Source organism: Anabrus simplex, chromosome 1, assembly GCF_040414725.1.
Source record: "Anabrus simplex isolate iqAnaSimp1 chromosome 1, ASM4041472v1, whole genome shotgun sequence".
NCBI classification, from domain to species: Eukaryota; Metazoa; Arthropoda; class Insecta; order Orthoptera; family Tettigoniidae; genus Anabrus; species Anabrus simplex.
The window spans coordinates 817,841,846-817,864,762 of NC_090265.1; the positions used below are offsets into that span (position 1 = coordinate 817,841,846).

Below are 22,917 nucleotides of genomic sequence, written 5' to 3' on the forward strand. Positions count from 1 at the left end.
ATGAACACAACGAAAGTTGTTTGTGATGAAGAGACCTTTCACATACGGTCCACAGAGTTTGCAGAAAATCAATAGTATAAGAGAAAATGGAGGAAGACCGTTGTGGTTTTCCTATAGACCCCCGTCTTTTCAAAGATTTTAAAATGATATGCATATCGAAACCTTCCCCGGGGTGAGTATACTCTAAATATGAAGTTTGGTTGAGATCTATCCAGCCCTTTCGACGTGATGGTGGAACAAACAAACATTTTTATTCTTTTTATTTTGCTAGTTGCTTTACGTCGCACCGACACAGATAGGTCTTATGGCGACGATGGGACAGGGAAGGGATAGGAGTTGGAAGGAATCGGCCGTGGCCTTAATTAAGGTACAGCCCCAGCATTTGCCTGGTGTGAAAATGGGAAACCACGGAAAACCATTTTCAGAGCTGCCGACAGTGGGGTTCGAACCTACTATCTCCCGAATACTGGATATTGGCCGCACTTAAGCCAAACAAACAAACAAACAAACAAACAAACAAACAAACAAACAAACAAACAAACAAACAAACAAACAAACAGACAAACAGAAACGAACAACTTTATTTATAAGATTATTTTATACCACTCCCCTCGCCCCCTGCCAAAAGGGTGCTAGGGGTGTCTTACCCTCACGCGGTTTGTCTCCTGATACTAATTGATAAGTGTACCACGTTTGGTGAAATTGCTCCAGTGGTTTAGGAGGAGATGTGTCATATACACACCCACACCCACACACCCACGCACACACATACATCAATTTTTATATATAGTAAGAAGAAGAAGATAATATTTTTATATGTAGTTTTTCGATTAATTTTATATCTCACCCCCTTCGCTCCCCACTTGGATTTGCAAAAAATCCGGAGTAATACTATTCATCTCAGAGACCCTGAAATCTATGGATTCGAAACTGTTTTTAATTATTTCTATATCTCACCCCACCCCCCCACCCTTTGCTCCCAACCTAAAAGGGGGCTGGATTTTAAAAAAATTCTAGAGTATCACTTTTCAACTCAGCGACCCCGAAAACTATGAATTCGACACTATTCTCGATTATTATTGTAACTACCACCCCCCTGACCTTCTCCCTTAAGGGCGCTAGGGATGGCTTACCCCCCACAGTGATCGTCTCCCAATAGTAAGTGATTCGTGTACCAAGTTTGGTTGAAATTGCTCCAGTGGTTTAGTTGGAGATGTGTCATTTACACACACACTTCCATTTCTATATATAGTAAGATTTTTACACTCGTTCTTCACCCCCTTTCCATCCCCGCCCAAAGGAGTCCTATGAGTGCCTTACACAACAGTATATTTTTTTCCCAGATATTAAGTCTTATTTGTACCTATTTTGGTTGACAGCTATGCCCAAACGTACATGCATAATCTCACTGCTCTAGAATCCTGGAGCTGACGTTGCCATGGTTACGGCAGTTCATTTCTTTATCCGATTCCTAGAGCAGGGGTAGTGTGGTGCCAATATCTCCGTAACGGTTGGTTTTAGGGCCTTAAAACATGGTTTTCGGGCCCGTAGGGCTTACCGAGTTTTGTTCTTTGCGTCAAGAGGATTAAATTGAGCTTTGTCTCGTCCTTATACGACAAATTCGATATTTTGCCTATAATAGTATAAGAGAAAATGGAGGAAAACCGTTTTTCCTATAAAACCCCCGTCTTTTGAAAGATTTTAAAATGATATGCATATCGAAACCTTCCCCGGGGTCAGTATACTCTAAATATGAAGTTTGGTTGAGATCTATCCAGCCGTTTCGACGTGATGGTGGAACAGACAAACAGACAGACAAACAGACAAACAGAAACAATTTTATTTATATAGATGACGGATAAGCATGAGCACGTTGAAAAGTGCAGACTTCCACTTCGAGATTCATATCTCCTAAACGGTTTATGATATTAAGAAACGGTTTTCGCCATCAGACGCCTCATTTATCGCTCTACATGTTTGTTTCTAAACCATTTCCTCGTATCTCCCATATTAAGGGGGTAAATTGAGTTCAAATTTTGAATAGGGTGAAATTTGGGTGCATTTTTAACATTTTACATTACATTTTGCCTACTTATGTATAAGCTAGAATCATGAAATTTGGTACACATATGTCCCTTAATCGTGCCAATGTGCGCACACAACGTGATGATCCTATCATTGTTATAAGTGTGTCAAACAATAAAATATACTTGTAAAAATCACCAAATTTACGAACAATCCAGAAATACGGCCGAATTTAACGTATAAGGGAGAGAGATACGACAAAATGTCACAGGACCAAAGTTGTAGATAACTCCAAATTGAAGGGACATTGTGCCATCCGTTTTGTGATACGACTTACCGTTTAGCCAAAAAATAGCTCAAAAGGAATATCTGCACAGTCATTAAAATTGCCTCCGTATTTCGATATCTTTGGGGGTAAAAAGTGAAAAATTTGAACATCTTGGAATTTTCCCGTCGGTTAGGGACCAAAAGCTATAATTTCACCAAATTTCAATTGTCTACCTCGTTTCGCAGGTTGTGCCGCCATCTTGATTTGGGGGGGATGGGGGATAAAAATGAGGAAATTCCCGAAAATTTTTAAGCCCACGAAACCTATAGGTTATCGTTTTGGATATACTATACGACTGTGTTCTTATGCTGAGCCCAAAATTTGAGCCCCCCCAGCGTGCCCCCTTCAGGGAATTTTGAGAATTTCCGATTTTTCTAGGGATCCTGGGGTCATCAGTTTCCCTCGTACCAAGTTTCAAATTTCTGAGATTTCTGGAAGTGCCTCATTAATTCACGTCTTTTTTCATTTTTAAATATTTATATATACATCGCTCCAGCCCGACTTGCTTTTATATATATAGATGACGGATAAGCATGAGCACGTTGAAAAGTGCAGACTTCCACTTCGAGATTCATATCTCCTAAACGGTTTATGATATTAAGAAACGGTTTGCGCCATCAGACGCCTCATTTATCGCTCTACATGTTTGTTTCTAAACCATTTCCTCGTATCTCCCATATTAAGGGGGTAAATTGAGTTCAAATTTTGAATAGGGTGAAATTTGGGTGCATTTTTAACATTTTACATTACATTTTGCCTACTTATGTATAAGCTAGAATCATGAAATTTGGTACACATATGTCCCTTAATCGTGCCAATGTGCGCACACAACGTGATGATCCTATCATTGTTATAAGTGTGTCAAACAATAAAATATACTTGTAAAAATCACCAAATTTACGAACAATCCAGAAATACGGCCGAATTTAACGTATAAGGGAGAGAGATACGACAAAATATCACAGGACCAAAGTTGTAGATCACTCCGAATTGAAGCGACATTGTGCCATCCGTTTTGTGATACGACTTACCGTTTAGCCAAAAAATAGCTCAAAAGGAATGTCTGCACAGTCATTAAAATTGCCTCCGTATTTCGATATCTTTGGGGGTAAAAAGTGAAAAATTTGAACATCTTGGAATTTTCCCGTCGTTTAGGGACCAAAAGCTATAATTTCACCAAATTTCAATTGTCTACCTCGTTTCGCAGGTTGTGCCGCCATCTTGATTTGGGGGGATGGGGGATAAAAATGAGGAAATTCCCGAAAATTTTTAAGCCCACGAAACCTATAGGTTATCGTTTTGGATATACTATACGACTGTGTTCTTATGCTGAGCCCAAAATTTGAGCCCCCCCAGCGTGCCCCCTTCAGGGAATTTTGAGAATTTCCGATTTTCCTAGGGATCCTGGGGTCATCAGTTTCCCTCGTACCAAGTTTCAAATTTCTGAGATTTCTGGAAGTGCCTCATTAATTCACGTCTTTTTTCATTTTTAAATATTTATATATACATCGCTCCAGCCCGACTTGCTTTTATATATATAGATAAGGGAGAGAGATACGACAAAATATCACAGGACCAAAGTTGTAGATCACTCCGAATTGAAGCGACATTGTGCCATCCGTTTTGTGATACGACTTACCGTTTAGCCAAAAAATAGCTCAAAAGGAATGTCTGCACAGTCATTAAAATTGCCTCCGTATTTCGATATCTTTGGTGGTAAAAAGTGAAAAATTTGAACATCTTGGAATTTTCCCGTCGTTTAGGGACCAAAAGCTATAATTTCACCAAATTTCAATTGTCTACCTCGTTTCGCAGGTTGTGCCGCCATCTTGATTTGGGGGGATGGGGGATAAAAATGAGGAAATTCCCGAAAATTTTTAAGCCCACGAAACCTATAGGTTATCGTTTTGGATATACTATACGACTGTGTTCTTATGCTGAGCCCAAAATTTGAGCCCCCCCAGCGTGCCCCCTTCAGGGAATTTTGAGAATTTCCGATTTTTCTAGGGATCCTGGGGTCATCAGTTTCCCTCGTACCAAGTTTCAAATTTCTGAGATTTCTGGAAGTGCCTCATTAATTCACGTCTTTTTTCATTTTTAAATATTTATATATACATCGCTCCAGCCCGACTTGCTTTTATATATATAGATAGATGACGGATAAGCATGAGCACGTTGAAAAGTGCAGACTTCCACTTCGAGATTCATATCTCCTAAACGGTTTATGATATTAAGAAACGGTTTGCGCCATCAGACGCCTCATTTATCGCTCTACATGTTTGTTTCTAAACCATTTCCTCGTATCTCCCATATTAAGGGGGTAAATTGAGTTCAAATTTTGAATAGGGTGAAATTTGGGTGCATTTTTAACATTTTACATTACATTTTGCCTACTTATGTATAAGCTAGAATCATGAAATTTGGTACACATATGTCCCTTAATCGTGCCAATGTGCGCACACAACGTGATGATCCTATCATTGTTATAAGTGTGTCAAACAATAAAATATACTTGTAAAAATCACCAAATTTACGAACAATCCAGAAATACGGCCGAATTTAACGTATAAGGGAGAGAGATACGACAAAATGTCACAGGACCAAAGTTGTAGATAACTCCAAATTGAAGGGACATTGTGCCATCCGTTTTGTGATACGACTTACCGTTTAGCCAAAAAATAGCTCAAAAGGAATATCTGCACAGTCATTAAAATTGCCTCCGTATTTCGATATCTTTGGGGGTAAAAAGTGAAAAATTTGAACATCTTGGAATTTTCCCGTCGGTTAGTCGTGCCAAAGCTATAATTTCACCAAATTTCAATTGTCTACCTCGTTTCGCAGGTTGTGCCGCCATCTTGATTTGGGGGGATGGGGGATAAAAATGAGGAAATTCCCGAAAATTTTTAAGCCCACGAAACCTATAGGTTATCGTTTTGGATATACTATACGACTGTGTTCTTATGCTGAGCCCAAAATTTGAGCCCCCCCAGCGTGCCCCCTTCAGGGAATTTTGAGAATTTCCGATTTTTCTAGGGATCCTGGGGTCATCAGTTTCCCTTGTACCAAGTTTCAAATTTCTGAGATTTATGGAAGTGCCTCATTAATTCACGTCTTTTTTCATTTTTAAATATTTATATATACATCGCTCCAGCCCGACTTGCTTTTATATATATAGATGACGGATAAGCATGAGCACGTTGAAAAGTGCAGACTTCCACTTCGAGATTCATATCTCCTAAACGGTTTATGATATTAAGAAACGGTTTGCGCCATCAGACGCCTCATTTATCGCTCTACATGTTTGTTTCTAAACCATTTCCTCGTATCTCCCATATTAAGGGGGTAAATAGAGTTCAAATTTTGAATAGGGTGAAATTTGGGTTCATTTTTAACATTTTACATTACATTTTGCCTACTTATGTATAAGCTAGAATCATGAAATTTGGTACACATATGTCCCTTAATCGTGCCAATGTGCGCACACAACGTGATGATCCTATCATTGTTATAAGTGTGTCAAACAATAAAATATACTTGTAAAAATCACCAAATTTACGAACAATCCAGAAATACGGCCGAATTTAACGATTAAGGGAGAGAGATACGACAAAATATCACAGGACCAAAGTTGTAGATCACTCCGAATTGAAGCGACATTGTGCCATCCGTTTTGTGATACGACTTACCGTTTAGCCAAAAAATAGCTCAAAAGAATGTCTGCACAGTCATTAAAATTGCCTCCGTATTTCGATATCTTTGGGGGTAAAAAGTGAAAAATTTGAACATCTTGGAATTTTCCCGTCGGTTAGGGACCAAAAGCTATAATTTCACCAAATTTCAATTGTCTACCTCGTTTCGCAGGTTGTGCCGCCATCTTGATTTGGAGGGACGGGGGATAAAAATGAGGAAATTCCCGAAAATTTTTAAGCCCACGAAACCTATAGGTTATCGTTTTGGATATACTATACGACTGTGTTCTTATGCTGAGCCCAAAATTTGAGCCCCCCCAGCGTGCCCCCTTCAGGGAATTTTGAGAATTTCCGATTTTTCTAGGGATCCTGGGGTCATCAGTTTCCCTCGTACCAAGTTTCAAATTTCTGAGATGTCTGGAAGTGCCTCATTAATTCACGTCTTTTTTCATTTTTAAATATTTATATATACATCGCTCCAGCCCGACTTGCTTTTATATATATAGATGACGGATAAGCATGAGCACGTTGAAAAGTGCAGACTTCCACTTCGAGATTCATATCTCCTAAACGGTTTATGATATTAAGAAACGGTTTGCGCCATCAGACGCCTCATTTATCGCTCTACATGTTTGTTTCTAAACCATTTCCTCGTATCTCCCATATTAAGGGGGTAAATTGAGTTCAAATTTTGTATAGGGTGAAATTTGGGTGCATTTTTAACATTTTACATTACATTTTGCCTACTTATGTATAAGCTAGAATCATGAAATTTGGTACACATATGTCCCTTAATCGTGCCAATGTGCGCACACAACGTGATGATCCTATCATTGTTATAAGTGTGTCAAACAATAAAATATACTTGTAAAAATCACCAAATTTACGAACAATCCAGAAATACGGCCGAATTTAACGTATAAGGGAGAGAGATACGACAAAATGTCACAGGACCAAAGTTGTAGATCACTCCGAATTGAAGCGACATTGTGCCATCCGTTTTGTGATACGACTTACCGTTTAGCCAAAAAATAGCTCAAAAGGAATGTCTGCACAGTCATTAAAATTGCCTCCGTATTTCGATATCTTTGGGGGTAAAAAGTGAAAAATTTGAACATCTTGGAATTTTCCCGTCGTTTAGGGACCAAAAGCTATAATTTCACCAAATTTCAATTGTCTACCTCGTTTCGCAGGTTGTGCCGCCATCTTGATTTGGGGGGATGGGGGATAAAAATGAGGAAATTCCCGAAAATTTTTAAGCCCACGAAACCTATAGGTTATCGTTTTGGATATACTATACGACTGTGTTCTTATGCTGAGCCCAAAATTTGAGCCCCCCCAGCGTGCCCCCTTCAGGGAATTTTGAGAATTTCCGATTTTTCTAGGGATCCTGGGGTCATCAGTTTCCCTCGTACCAAGTTTCAAATTTCTGAGATTTCTGGAAGTGCCTCATTAATTCACGTCTTTTTTCATTTTTAAATATTTATATATACATCGCTCCAGCCCGACTTGCTTTTATATATATAGATAAGGGAGAGAGATACGACAAAATATCACAGGACCAAAGTTGTAGATCACTCCGAATTGAAGCGACATTGTGCCATCCGTTTTGTGATACGACTTACCGTTTAGCCAAAAAATAGCTCAAAAGGAATGTCTGCACAGTCATTAAAATTGCCTCCGTATTTCGATATCTTTGGGGGTAAAAAGTGAAAAATTTGAACATCTTGGAATTTTCCCGTCGTTTAGGGACCAAAAGCTATAATTTCACCAAATTTCAATTGTCTACCTCGTTTCGCAGGTTGTGCCGCCATCTTGATTTGGGGGGATGGGGGATAAAAATGAGGAAATTCCCGAAAATTTTTAAGCCCACGAAACCTATAGGTTATCGTTTTGGATATACTATACGACTGTGTTCTTATGCTGAGCCCAAAATTTGAGCCCCCCCCAGCGTGCCCCCTTCAGGGAATTTTGAGAATTTCCGATTTTTCTAGGGATCCTGGGGTCATCAGTTTCCCTCGTACCAAGTTTCAAATTTCTGAGATTTCTGGAAGTGCCTCATTAATTCACGTCTTTTTTCATTTTTAAATATTTATATATACATCGCTCCAGCCCGACTTGCTTTTATATATATAGATAAGGGAGAGAGATACGACAAAATATCACAGGACCAAAGTTGTAGATCACTCCGAATTGAAGCGACATTGTGCCATCCGTTTTGTGATACGACTTACCGTTTAGCCAAAAAATAGCTCAAAAGGAATGTCTGCACAGTCATTAAAATTGCCTCCGTATTTCGATATCTTTGGTGGTAAAAAGTGAAAAATTTGAACATCTTGGAATTTTCCCGTCGTTTAGGGACCAAAAGCTATAATTTCACCAAATTTCAATTGTCTACCTCGTTTCGCAGGTTGTGCCGCCATCTTGATTTGGGGGGATGGGGGATAAAAATGAGGAAATTCCCGAAAATTTTTAAGCCCACGAAACCTATAGGTTATCGTTTTGGATATACTATACGACTGTGTTCTTATGCTGAGCCCAAAATTTGAGCCCCCCCAGCGTGCCCCCTTCAGGGAATTTTGAGAATTTCCGATTTTTCTAGGGATCCTGGGGTCATCAGTTTCCCTCGTACCAAGTTTCAAATTTCTGAGATTTCTGGAAGTGCCTCATTAATTCACGTCTTTTTTCATTTTTAAATATTTATATATACATCGCTCCAGCCCGACTTGCTTTTATATATATAGATGACGGATAAGCATGAGCACGTTGAAAAGTGCAGACTTCCACTTCGAGATTCATATCTCCTAAACGGTTTATGATATTAAGAAACGGTTTGCTCCATCAGACGCCTCATTTATTGCTCTACATGTTTGTTTCTAAACCATTTCCTCGTATCTCCCATATTAAGGGGGTAAATTGAGTTCAAATTTTGAATAGGGTGAAATTTGGGTGCATTTTTAACATTTTACATTACATTTTGCCTACTTATGTATAAGTTAGAATCATGAAATTTGGTACACATATGTCCCTTAGTAGTGCCAATGTGCGCACACAACGTGATGATCCTATCATTGTTATAAGTGTGTCAAACAATAAAATATACTTGTAAAAATCACCAAATTTACGAACAATCCAGAAATACGGCCGAATTTAACGTATAAGGGAGAGAGATACGACAAAATATCACAGGACCAAAGTTGTAGATCACTCCGAATTGAAGCGACATTGTGCCATCCGTTTTGTGATACGACTTACCGTTTAGCCAAAAAATAGCTCAAAAGGAATGTCTGCACAGTCATTAAAATTGCCTCCGTATTTCATATCTTTGGGGGTAAAAAGTGAAAAATTTGAACATCTTGGAATTTTCCCGTCGGTTAGGGACCAAAAGCTATAATTTCACCAAATTTCAATTGTCTACCTCGTTTCGCAGGTTGTGCCGCCATCTTGATTTGGGGGGATGGGGGATAAAAATGAGGAAATTCCCGAAAATTTTTAAGCCCACGAAACCTATAGGTTATCGTTTTGGATATACTATACGACTGTGTTCTTATGCTGAGCCCAAAATTTGAGCCCCCCCAGCGTGCCCCCTTCAGGGAATTTTGAGAATTTCCGATTTTTCTAGGGATCCTGGGGTCATCAGTTTCCCTCGTACCAAGTTTCAAATTTCTGAGATTTCTGGAAGTGCCTCATTAATTCACGTCTTTTTTCATTTTTAAATATTTATATATACATCGCTCCAGCCCGACTTGCTTTTATATATATAGATAGATGACGGATAAGCATGAGCACGTTGAAAAGTGCAGACTTCCACTTCGAGATTCATATCTCCTAAACGGTTTATGATATTAAGAAACGGTTTGCTCCATCAGACGCCTCATTTATCGCTCTACATGTTTGTTTCTAAACCATTTCCTCGTATCTCCCATATTAAGGGGGTAAATTGAGTTCAAATTTTGAATAGGGTGAAATTTGGGTGCATTTTTAACATTTTACATTACATTTTGCCTACTTATGTATAAGCTAGAATCATGAAATTTGGTACACATATGTCCCTTAATCGTGCCAATGTGCGCACACAACGTGATGATCCTATCATTGTTATAAGTGTGTCAAACAATAAAATATACTTGTAAAAATCACCAAATTTACGAACAATCCAGAAATACGGCCGAATTTAACGTATAAGGGAGAGAGATACGACAAAATGTCACAGGACCAAAGTTGTAGATAACTCCAAATTGAAGGGACATTGTGCCATCCGTTTTGTGATACGACTTACCGTTTAGCCAAAAAATAGCTCAAAAGGAATATCTGCACAGTCATTAAAATTGCCTCCGTATTTCGATATCTTTGGGGGTAAAAAGTGAAAAATTTGAACATCTTGGAATTTTCCCGTCGGTTAGGGACCAAAAGCTATAATTTCACCAAATTTCAATTGTCTACCTCGTTTCGCAGGTTGTGCCGCCATCTTGATTTGGGGGGGATGGGGGATAAAAATGAGGAAATTCCCGAAAATTTTTAAGCCCACGAAACCTATAGGTTATCGTTTTGGATATACTATACGACTGTGTTCTTATGCTGAGCCCAAAATTTGAGCCCCCCCAGCGTGCCCCCTTCAGGGAATTTTGAGAATTTCCGATTTTTCTAGGGATCCTGGGGTCATCAGTTTCCCTTGTACCAAGTTTCAAATTTCTGAGATTTCTGGAAGTGCCTCATTAATTCACGTCTTTTTTCATTTTTAAATATTTATATATACATCGCTCCAGCCCGACTTGCTTTTATATATATAGATAGATGACGGATAAGCATGAGCACGTTGAAAAGTGCAGACTTCCACTTCGAGATTCATATCTCCTAAACGGTTTATGATATTAAGAAACGGTTTGCTCCATCAGACGCCTCATTTATCGCTCTACATGTTTGTTTCTAAACCATTTCCTCGTATCTCCCATATTAAGGGGGTAAATTGAGTTCAAATTTTGAATAGGGTGAAATTTGGGTGCATTTTTAACATTTTACATTACATTTTGCCTACTTATGTATAAGCTAGAATCATGAAATTTGGTACACATATGTCCCTTAATCGTGCCAATGTGCGCACACAACGTGATGATCCTATCATTGTTATAAGTGTGTCAAACAATAAAATATACTTGTAAAAATCACCAAATTTACGAACAATCCAGAAATACGGCCGAATTTAACGTATAAGGGAGAGAGATACGACAAAATGTCACAGGACCAAAGTTGTAGATAACTCCAAATTGAAGGGACATTGTGCCATCCGTTTTGTGATACGACTTACCGTTTAGCCAAAAAATAGCTCAAAAGGAATATCTGCACAGTCATTAAAATTGCCTCCGTATTTCGATATCTTTGGGGGTAAAAAGTGAAAAATTTGAACATCTTGGAATTTTCCCGTCGGTTAGGGACCAAAAGCTATAATTTCACCAAATTTCAATTGTCTACCTCGTTTCGCAGGTTGTGCCGCCATCTTGATTTGGGGGGGATGGGGGATAAAAATGAGGAAATTCCCGAAAATTTTTAAGCCCACGAAACCTATAGGTTATCGTTTTGGATATACTATACGACTGTGTTCTTATGCTGAGCCCAAAATTTGAGCCCCCCCAGCGTGCCCCCTTCAGGGAATTTTGAGAATTTCCGATTTTTCTAGGGATCCTGGGGTCATCAGTTTCCCTTGTACCAAGTTTCAAATTTCTGAGATTTATGGAAGTGCCTCATTAATTCACGTCTTTTTTCATTTTTAAATATTTATATATACATCGCTCCAGCCCGACTTGCTTTTATATATATAGATGACGGATAAGCATGAGCACGTTGAAAAGTGCAGACTTCCACTTCGAGATTCATATCTCCTAAACGGTTCATGATATTAAGAAACGGTTTGCGCCATCAGACGCCTCATTTATCGCTCTACATGTTTGTTTCTAAACCATTTCCTCGTATCTCCCATATTAAGGGGGTAAATAGAGTTCAAATTTTGAATAGGGTGAAATTTGGGTTCATTTTTAACATTTTACATTACATTTTGCCTACTTATGTATAAGCTAGAATCATGAAATTTGGTACACATATGTCCCTTAATCGTGCCAATGTGCGCACACAACGTGATGATCCTATCATTGTTATAAGTGTGTCAAACAATAAAATATACTTGTAAAAATCACCAAATTTACGAACAATCCAGAAATACGGCCGAATTTAACGTATAAGGGAGAGAGATACGACAAAATATCACAGGACCAAAGTTGTAGATCACTCCGAATTGAAGCGACATTGTGCCATCCGTTTTGTGATACGACTTACCGTTTAGCCAAAAAATAGCTCAAAAGAATGTCTGCACAGTCATTAAAATTGCCTCCGTATTTCGATATCTTTGGGGGTAAAAAGTGAAAAATTTGAACATCTTGGAATTTTCCCGTCGGTTAGGGACCAAAAGCTATAATTTCACCAAATTTCAATTGTCTACCTCGTTTCGCAGGTTGTGCCGCCATCTTGATTTGGGGGGATGGGGGATAAAAATGAGGAAATTCCCGAAAATTTTTAAGCCCACGAAACCTATAGGTTATCGTTTTGGATATACTATACGACTGTGTTCTTATGCTGAGCCCAAAATTTGAGCCCCCCCAGCGTGCCCCCTTCAGGGAATTTTGAGAATTTCCGATTTTTCTAGGGATCCTGGGGTCATCAGTTTCCCTCGTACCAAGTTTCAAATTTCTGAGATTTCTGGAAGTGCCTCATTAATTCACGTCTTTTTTCATTTTTAAATATTTATATATACATCGCTCCAGCCCGACTTGCTTTTATATATATAGATTAGTTTTGCAAATGATGCCACCACACCCTACCATTATTATGCTGTGTGTCCTCCGGAGAGGCCTGCTGCAGGTCTTTCTAGTTGACGCTTATAGGCGACTTGCGCATCTGTGAGGATGGAGTCCTATCTATGATCTCCAATGCTGAAGACGGAACGCATACTCCCAGCCCTCGAACCATCGAAATCAACCAATGGAATTTAAACTCCCCTACCCGTTCTGGAATCGAACTTGAGACCCCTTAGACCCTGGGCCAGCACACTAACCATTTAGCCATGGAGCTAGACACTCCCTACCAAAAAAAGTAATTGAAAAATACAATCACCTGTGGGTGTCCGGGATAGATTAATGTTGAAAAATCTTGTGTAAAGTTAAAGAAAATGTATTAATGAATACATATGAAAAGTTCACCGGCTGCAAATATTCCTCATATTTAACCAAAAATAGAAAATTGATGGTTATTGTTGTTTTAAGAGACTTAATATCGTGGATATCATTACCCAAAAATAGAAATAATAATAATAGTAATAATAATAATAATGACAATAATACAGGGTTATTCTAAATTATTGTCGGGGTTTCGTGATATTTTTTGCAAAACGTGGAAAACATACCATTTCTACTGTTGCAGTACTGTTAGACAAACTCTCAAAGTTTTGCTTTGCATCAACTGTAGTACAGAAGTTACCACCAGATGGCAGTAACAGCAGTGTTTAACAAAATGGCGGTTAGCGATAAGGAGAAAGCTTTTTGTACTCTTGAATTTCATCAACACCGATCCGTTACCAGAGTCCAGCGCCATTTTCGGACAAAATATGGGAAGGAGCCTCCTTCCGACAACTCTATTCGCAGATGGTACGCACAATTTGTGGATACAGGTTATTTGTGCAAAGTGAAAAGCAGTGGGCGTCCCACTGTGTCAGAAGCGGATGTGAATCGGATTAGGGGCGTTTATCTCCGTAGTTCTAAGAAATCAACTACGAGATGTAGTAGGGAACTTCAAGTTCCTCAAACCAAAGTATGGCGTGTATTACGAAGGCGCCTAAAGGTAAAGCCATATCGCCTACAACTGCGTCACGCTCTAACAGCTAATGACAAAGCCCTACGTTTCAACTTTTGCATGGCACTGCAGGAACGGATTGAAGAAGATGATGGTTTTCTTGACAGAGTAATTTTCAGTGACGAAGCTACTTTTCATGTAAGTGGAAAGGTAAACAAACAAAAAGTTCGCATTTGGGGTGCAACGAACCACCATTGTTATGTGGAACATGTGCGAGACTTTCTTAAGGGGAATGTGTTCTGTGCCGTTTCAAACACGAAGGTATGGCCCGTTCTTCTTCAATGAACAGGCAGTAACGTGGCTGACTTACCTGGACATGCTCACAGAATGGCAGTTACCCCAGTTGAATGACGACAGGGATGATAACGTGCTGCAGCAGGATGGTGCACCACCTCATTTCCACAGGGGGTTTAGAACATTTTTAAACCAAGAACTTCCACAACGATGGATGCGACGCGGAACGGAAGGTGATCTGATGCTCTTACCCTTTCCACCACGTTCACCAGATCTTACACCATGCGATTTCTTCCTGTGGGGATACGTTAAAGATCAGGTATTTGTTCCTCCTCTACCGGTGGATATTCAGGAAGTGAAGCAGCGCATCCAAGCCGCCTTCGAAAGCATCACCGCTGCCATGTTGACTCGTGTATGGGAAGAGAAGGACTATCGAGTAGATGTGTGTAGAGTGACACAAGGCGCACATATCGAGCCTTTGCAATGTATGTCAAAATAACTTTATGAGTTACAGTACACAACAAAACAAGATTAATATTCCTACGTCAATTGCACTGTGAGTTATGAATTCTTGTAACCCCGACAATGATTTAGAATAACCCTGTAATAATAATAATAATAATAATAATAATAATAATAATAATAATAATAATAATAATAATAATAATAATAATAATAATAATAATAATAATAATAATAATAATAATAATAATAATAATAATAATAATGTTTTTACGTCCTACTAACAACTTTTAAAGGTTTTCGGAGACGCCGAGGTGCCAGAATTTTGTCCCACAGGAGTTATTTTACGTGCCAGTAAATCAACCGATACGAGGCTGACGTATTTCAGCCAGGATCAAACCTGCCAAGTTAGGGTCAGAAGGCGAGCGCCCCAATCGTCTGAGCGACTCAGCCCGGCTGGAAAAAATAGAAAAATAGCGTACATCATGCACAGCTGATACTTTAGATCTGCTATGCTTTTCAACAAAACTTAAGGTACATGCTACAGAAACACATTTAACAAAAATGTGGGCAACCTGTTTGGTGTGTAAGTTACATATTTTAAAACTGGTTCAGAAATCTGTGTGTTTTCGAGTTCCCTAAATTATTGAAAAATTCATATCATTAGGACGAAATAACGTAGAGAATTGTTTTTATTTCCTCAAAATATTTGTCTTAAGGCCACCACACACAGAATGCTAAGCTACGGTAAGCTACGCTGTGCTAAGCAATCCCAAGCTATGTTGTGCTATGTCACGAATGAAAAGCGAAGCTAAACTATGCTAGGCAGGTTTTTAAAGTTGTCGGATTTATTGAACAGGGGGCTATTTTATTTACCTCTGTGGTGGAAGATATAGGAAGAAAAGAAACAGAAAGAGGAGAAGATTCTGTATTAATGAAATTGGAAGGAGAATATTCATGGTGAATTCCATAATTTGATTCAAGCATTGCGTGGGTATGATGAATAATTTAAAATATTACTTTCGTCTAAATCAGGAACAGTTTCATGAACTTTCCTCTGTTACTGAGGATGATATTAAGAAGAATGAATATAAAGTACCCAAATTATAGAAAGTAGGGTAGAAATGTAAGTAAAAGTAATAAATGATACATACAATCAATTTCTAGAGTTTCATTTGTTTCTTGCCAACAGTTGTCTTTCATGGTTATCTTTAATAACTCGACAGACTATAATATTTTTGTATCTCTTCAGTCAGGCTTTCTTCCTTTCTTCTGCCTTCCATGATAATTAACAAACACGAAACAATAAAGCAATATAATAACTACTGTATTGAGGTCATTCACGAAAGCCACATACATGCTAGATGCCGGGCAAAAAGGTGATTGTGCGCATGTGCGAAGCCAGCTACAGCTATGAAAATCGCGTCCTTGAAGATCTGTAAAATTTAGCTTGGCATTCCTTAGCTCAGCATAGCTTAGCATAACAATCTGTATGTGCCATTCCATGTAACTTCATCGGAGCGATCGTTTTCGTTGAGTTGCGTAGCATAGCTTAGCTTAGCTTAGCTTAGGCATAGCACAGCAGTCTGTGTGTGCCATTCCATGTAACTTCATCGGAGCAATCGTTTTCGTTGGGTTGCGTAGCAAAGCATATTTTAGCTAGCTTTCTGTGTGTGGAGGCCTTTAGGATATGAAACATACATACATACATTATCATTATAGACTGTTATGCCTTTCAGCGTTCAGTCTGCAAGCCTCTGAGAATTAACTAAACGTCGCCACAATCCTCGATTTGCAACTAGTGTTGTGGCCTCATTTAGTTCTATACCTCTTATCTTTAAATTGTTAGAAACAGAGTCTAACCATCGTCGTCTTGGTCTCCCTCTACTTCTCTTACCCTCCATAACAGAGTCCATTATTCTCCTAGGTAACTATCCTCCTCCATTCGCCTCACATGACTCCACCACCGAAGCCGGTTTATGCGTACAGCTTCATCCATCGAGTTCATTCCTAAATTAGCCTTTATCTCCTCATTCCGAGTACCCTTCTGCCATTGTTCCCACCTGTTTGTACCAGCAATCATTCTTGCTACTTTCATGTCTGTTACTTCTAACTTATGAATAAGATATCCTGAGTCCACCCAGCTTTCGCTCCCGTAAAGCAAAGTTGGTCTGAAAACAGACCGATGTAAAGATAGTTTCGTCTGGGAGCTGACTTCCTTCTTACAGAATACTGCTGATCGCAACTGCGATCTCACTGCATTAGCTTTACTACACCTTGATTCAATCTCGCTTAGTATATTACCATCCTGGGAAAAAACACAACCTAAATACTTGAAATTATCGACCTGTTCTAGCTTTGTATCACCAATCTGACATTCAATTCTGTTGAATTTCTTAACTACTGACATCAATTTAGTTTTCGAGAGGCTAATTTTCATACCATACTCATTGCACCTATTTTCAAGTTCTAAGATGTTAGACTGCAGGCTTTCGGCACAGTCTGCCATTAAGACCAAGTCGTCAGCATAGGCCAGGCTGCTTACTACATTTCCACCTAACTGAATCCCTCCCTGCCATTTTATACCTTTCAGCATATGATCCATGTAAACTACAAACAGCAAAGGTGAAAGATTACAGCCTTGTCTAATTCCTGTAAGTACCCTGAACCAAGAACTCATTCTACCATCAATTCTCACTGAAGCCCAGTTGTCAACATAAATGCCTCTGATTGATTTTAATAATCTACCTTTAATTCCATAGTCCCCCAGTATAGTGAACATCTTTTCCCTCGGTACCCTGTCATATGCTTTCTCTAGATCTACGAAACATAAACACAACTGCCTATTCCTCTCGTAGCATTTTTCAATTACCTGGCGCATACTGAAAATCTGATCCTGACAGCCTCTCTGTGGTCTGAAACCACACTGGTTTTCATCCAACTTCCTCTCAACGACTGATCGCACCCTCCCTTCCAAGATGCCTGTGAATACTTTGCCTGGTATACTAATCAATGAGATACCTCGATAGTTATTGCAATCCTTCCTGTTCCCTTGCTTATAGATAGGTGCAATTACTGCTTTTGTCCAATCTGAAGGTACCTTACCAACACTCCACGCTAATTTTACTACTCTATGAAGCCATTTCATCCCTGCCTTCCCACTATACTTCACCATTTCAGGTCTAATTTCATCTGTTCCTGCTGCCTTATGACAATGGAGTTTATTTACTATCCTTTCCACTTCCTCAAGCATAATTTCACCAACATCATTTTCCTCCTCCCCATGAGCTTGGCTGTTTGCAACACCACCATGATGATTTCCTTTTACATTGAGAAGATGTTCAAAATATTCCCTCCACCTCTCCAGTGATTCCCTGGGATCTATTATGAGTTCACCTGAATTACTCAAAACATGAAAATTGAGAATTTTTCTCTCCTATTGTCTTAATGCCACACTAACTCAGATAAGACGTCGGCGAAGATGTGATAGGAAATAGCTAGAATTGGGAAAGAAGCAATGAAGGTACAGCTGTAGTATTTGCCCGGTGTGAAAATGTGAAACCACGCAAAAGCATCCTTGGGACTGTCGATGATGGGGCTCGAACCCGAACACAAGGTAACATCTATTGCTGCCCGTACGATTCGTATCCCACTCGGTGAGATCGATGAACAAATAAACCATCACTTAGCTTGATAAGTTTAAGCATGTCAGTGGTCTTTTTAAAGTCTGAACTAGTATTTACAGAAAATAAGTATTTAAAGTGGGTTTACTCACCTGTATCTCCAAAAGATGAAGCCGATTGTACTTCCTATAAGGAGAAGGCTCCCCACAACAACGCCTAGCTTACATTCCGCTCCACATGAGCCGCGAAGATCAGCTGTGAACACAGATAATATGTATGGTACAATGTACTAATGACTTCTTTAGTGTTGTAAAAATATTTCTCTGCCACACGGGAAAGCACAGAATCATGGATATATTTTTGGGCTTAAAAGATAAGTGAGTGAGTACAGATTCTTTGGTTGCTCCCCTCTTAGTAGCCTCTTACGACATTCCACCCACGGGGGAGATAAAGAAATCCGATAAATCGAAATAAATAAGTAGCATCATGATCTACGCCCAATAAAATGGCAGCTGATCTAGCACACAATATTCATTACATAGTCCCACCTATAGAGATCTACGACCAACAAAATGGCAGCTTATCCACCGCACAATATTCATAACATAACCCCACCTATAGAGGTCTACGACCAACAAAATGGTCGCTGATTTAACACTCAATTTTATGGCCATAAATATTCTCAAGATACGTCAAGGACATGAAAGATAAAGACTGCTACCTGCCGACCATTTTTGAATCTACTTGAACTGCTGGTAGCCACGACACTTACAGGGAAAACAAACGACAGGTGTCATGGCGTAGTACAGTCTTGTATAGACGTATACATCAAATTCGTTATTATTTATGTTTTTTGGAATAAAGCCGGCCTTAATTATGATAAAAATCTTTTTAAATTACATGTATTAAAAGTAGGTACCGTTGAAGTTGTGTTTAACCAGTGTTTAACCAATGAGAATAATTGGTTTGTGGTTATATGGCAATAGACTGTGTTGGTTAAAGGTGGCTCCAGACACCTGTTAAACAATAATTAATGAAATAATGTTAAATGGTCAAAGTAATTAGGGTATCTAAATTACAATTAAACTAGAAGTGCATTCATAAGGTGTATTGTAATGATTGTTTTAAGAGGCAGTACAACTAGGTAACCATCTTCTATGTCTATATAACACTAATCAGGGAGAAACAATGGAAGGGATCGGACACTTCGAAAAATGAAGGAATCGACCGAAGGTAGACAAGGGCCACGAAGGGCGTGAAATTGAATGGCTCTCTATGCCTCGAATGCTCTTAACACCGTCGGGGTCAGAAAATAAAAAGATTCAACCAAGGGAGGTCGGGTAGAATAGATGAAAGTGAGGGGCCTGGCACAAGTAAGTGGAAGCAATGCCAGTACTCAGCTAAGGTCCCCCTGGTCGCCAACCCACGCTCCCAAGTTGAGAGCCCCTTACGACAGGCAGGGGATATCGTGGGTATTTTTCTACTGCCGCCAACCACAGGAGGGACTCAGATAAGGGCCCCGTGGTCACCAACCCACCCTCCCAAGTTAAGAACCCTTGGGGCCCCTTTTAGTGGCCTCTTACGACAGGCAAGGGATGCCGTGTGTGTTATTCTACCGCCACCAGCCACAGAGGGAGTTCAAAGAAAACTTGAAGAAAAATAATGTTATGATTAGAACGGTCTATGAGATATGAAATTGGGTTTAGGCCTATACTGAAATAACCCGCAAATAATTGTTCATACATAGGGCCTAGTTGTGAAATGTAACGTTAACGCCTTTCTGGTGTCGGTTTCTGTCCAGGCAAAATTGTTTACGCTAAGTTGATGGCGATAATTCCAGACAGAGCCCCCAGCCCAAAAACATATCCGAATTAACTGTATAATATTGTATAATACAAAGCTGGTGAGTAAAGTACAGATTGATTCCTAAAGTTTTTATATTAATTGTAAAATTTAGTCCAAAGGGCAGAACTGTCACGCTCTACAGTGTTGCATAATTGCAGTCAAATTGGCTTTGGTCGTTACTATCTTAATAATAACTTTATCTGGAATAAGAGAACATACAAACTATGATGTACTATGAGGCGTGATCCAAACAGCTTCCATTTGAGGGCGTTACTGTAGCGGGCATGAAACGTTGTGCGACTCCGATGTGGGTATATAAGCATGGACATGTAGGCAAAGGGTTTAGTGTGGCAGTCGTGTTGTACCGAGGTGCGTGCGTTAAATGCGGCCACGTGAACTATGGTGATGTTATTAACAAATGCGTCCAAACAGGACCAATGTGCTGTTATTCTGTTCTTGGCTGCCGAAGGACAGACATGAATCGGAGAATGAAGACGGTGTATGGGGCAGCATGTGTTGTGGAATGGTGTACCAAATTCCGTGCGGGTCGCGTTTTGACAAAAGACGCCGGGTGATCTGGAAGGCCCAGCTTCATCCATTACGGACAGCAAGCGGGCGGTGGACGAGGCAATGAGGCCCTATAGTCCTGATATCTCCTCATGCGATTTTCACGCCTTCGGTGTCTGCTCAAAAGGCCTTGAATGGTCGACGCTTCCCGTCGGATGAGGATGTGCAGCAGGCGGTTACGGACTTCTTCACGCAGCAGGACACGGTGTTTTACTACACGGGGATCTTCAACCTGGTGCATCGGTGGGATCGGTGCCTCAATGCTCAGGCCGATTTTGTCTGATTGGCAACCCGATTCAGGACTGTACGACCGTCGAACGGAAACTTCTTGCTCGTCCCTTGTACAATTAATACTTTGTCTTCCGATCTCAATACATAAAGCAGATTGGTACAAATATGGTATTACTCTTAGGTATTCTTCTTCTTCTTATACTTCTTATTTCATATGGCATACAGAGGATACGGTTACAAACATGAAGGTAAAACTACAGTATATATAATACTGTAAATATCTAGTAATATCCACTCATGATCACTGAAAATCACAATTTAATGGCCAAAGAAGTAATCAACCTCACCAATGCTCCCAATTTTACGGTTTAAGATCCTGTTATAGCATAATACCAAAAATACTATTGTGGCATTATACATAATCGAATTTCTCATTTTCTTTATACAAAGTGATTCATTACCCACTTATAATTCTTGAAGATGCGCAACCCATCTAGCACTATTAGCCTGTATGGTCGTCTCGATTCGCATCAAGTAATCCAGATATTGTAGTTTCTTGATATTTACTGCAATCAGAATTTCCTTTCTCCATAACAAGGATACTTCCCCAATTACAATAGACGGTGACAGACTAATATCACCTACAGGTTCATGTTTCTATTCCGTGCAAAAGGTTGAAAGTAAATAGTACCTCGAAAGTCTAAGTTTTACATTAAGATTGAGGTCCTTGCTGTGGAAGATTTTCTTAATTTTATTGAACACATTTCTGGCTTGACCTACTCTTGCATTTATCTGACTGGTACAATAATTTTTTCGACGTTTTTATATTGCATACAGCTACATTAAATCGTAGGCAGGTGGACCACTCTGTGTACAGATATGACTGATAATGTACCGGCCAGTAAGCTATAATCACGCATCTCAGATCACAAATGTTGTGTTAATGAACACAGGTATGTTACCTTTTTTCGTACTGGGTCCGCTGCTCTCAGGGGTGGTAGGTGTGCTGGGAACTGCTGTCATCAACTTGTTGGTGATTACTCTCTCGTCACACGAGCAGGTTATCCTGTCACATGTGCATACACCATGGCCCTTGCTTAAACCTCGACCTTTACTGGTCGGCATGCCGAAAGCTACGGACAAGACAGACAAAGGTGAATCATAGACTGGAAGAAATGAAAATCTGAACATTTGAGGCGTTGCAAATACAAAGGACGAACTCAATAAATGCATTTTAAGAGGAAAAACTTAGAAATTATTTCATTCAAGAAAAATCAGTGAGAAATGCCTTTTAAATATTAAGCACTTTTTACAAAAATATATTTATTCGAAAAACGTAGAACTGAATAATTTTCTATGTTCTTTATCCTACATTTTCTAGTATTTAAAAAAATTGAATATCACTTACTAATAAACTAAATGAATGCTTATCCTTTGCACCGGATAATTTTATTACCAAATGCCTTTGGGGAAAGTGTGAGATTTAGTGATATTGTGTTCTGGGTTGTTAACCATGTTTTACCCCTTTTATCACATAGCATCGGAATTAAACATGCATACTTTTCCTAATTAACTTATAAGAATACCTGTGCCAAATTCCAGCCCTCTAGCTTAATGGAAATTGTGAGAATTTTAATATTCTAATCAGGGTACTTACCCCAGTTTCACCCCTTTAATCACAAAACATTGCAATGAAACATCTTCATTTTCCTTAATTAGCCGATGAGAAACATCGTATTCTAATTAGGGGATTAAACAAAATTTATTCGAAAAACGTAGAATTGAATAATTCTGTGGCTTGGTTCTAAAAGGGTCAATGTCATAAAACCTGTTTTTGAGCTATGAGCATTTGAAGTTTTGCTTATAGTTTTCCAATTATTTTTTTCACAACTAACTTTAAATAACTTTATACTTTCTTTGTGGAAGTCACCTTATTAAACGCTAATTTTTTCTATCGTGTTCTTTAAAAATTGACAGGTCTCTAATCTTTATTGGTAATCTAACATTATTGGCAAGG

The 22,917-nt window shown here is 39.2% G+C and overlaps 1 protein-coding gene across 1 annotated transcript in view; it reads right to left on the bottom strand.

The window, feature by feature from the left end:
• LOC136857115 (proto-oncogene tyrosine-protein kinase receptor Ret) overlaps positions 1–22,917 on the bottom strand; it is a 142,672-nt gene that overhangs the window by 57,926 nt on the left and 61,829 nt on the right. Inside the window, exons 5-6 of the mRNA XM_067135521.2 lie at positions 21,863–22,033; positions 18,410–18,512 (exon numbers count right to left, since the gene is read on the bottom strand). Coding sequence (XP_066991622.2) covers positions 18,410–18,512; positions 21,863–22,033 — 274 coding nt within the window. The remainder of the gene's footprint in view (positions 1–18,409; positions 18,513–21,862; positions 22,034–22,917) is intronic.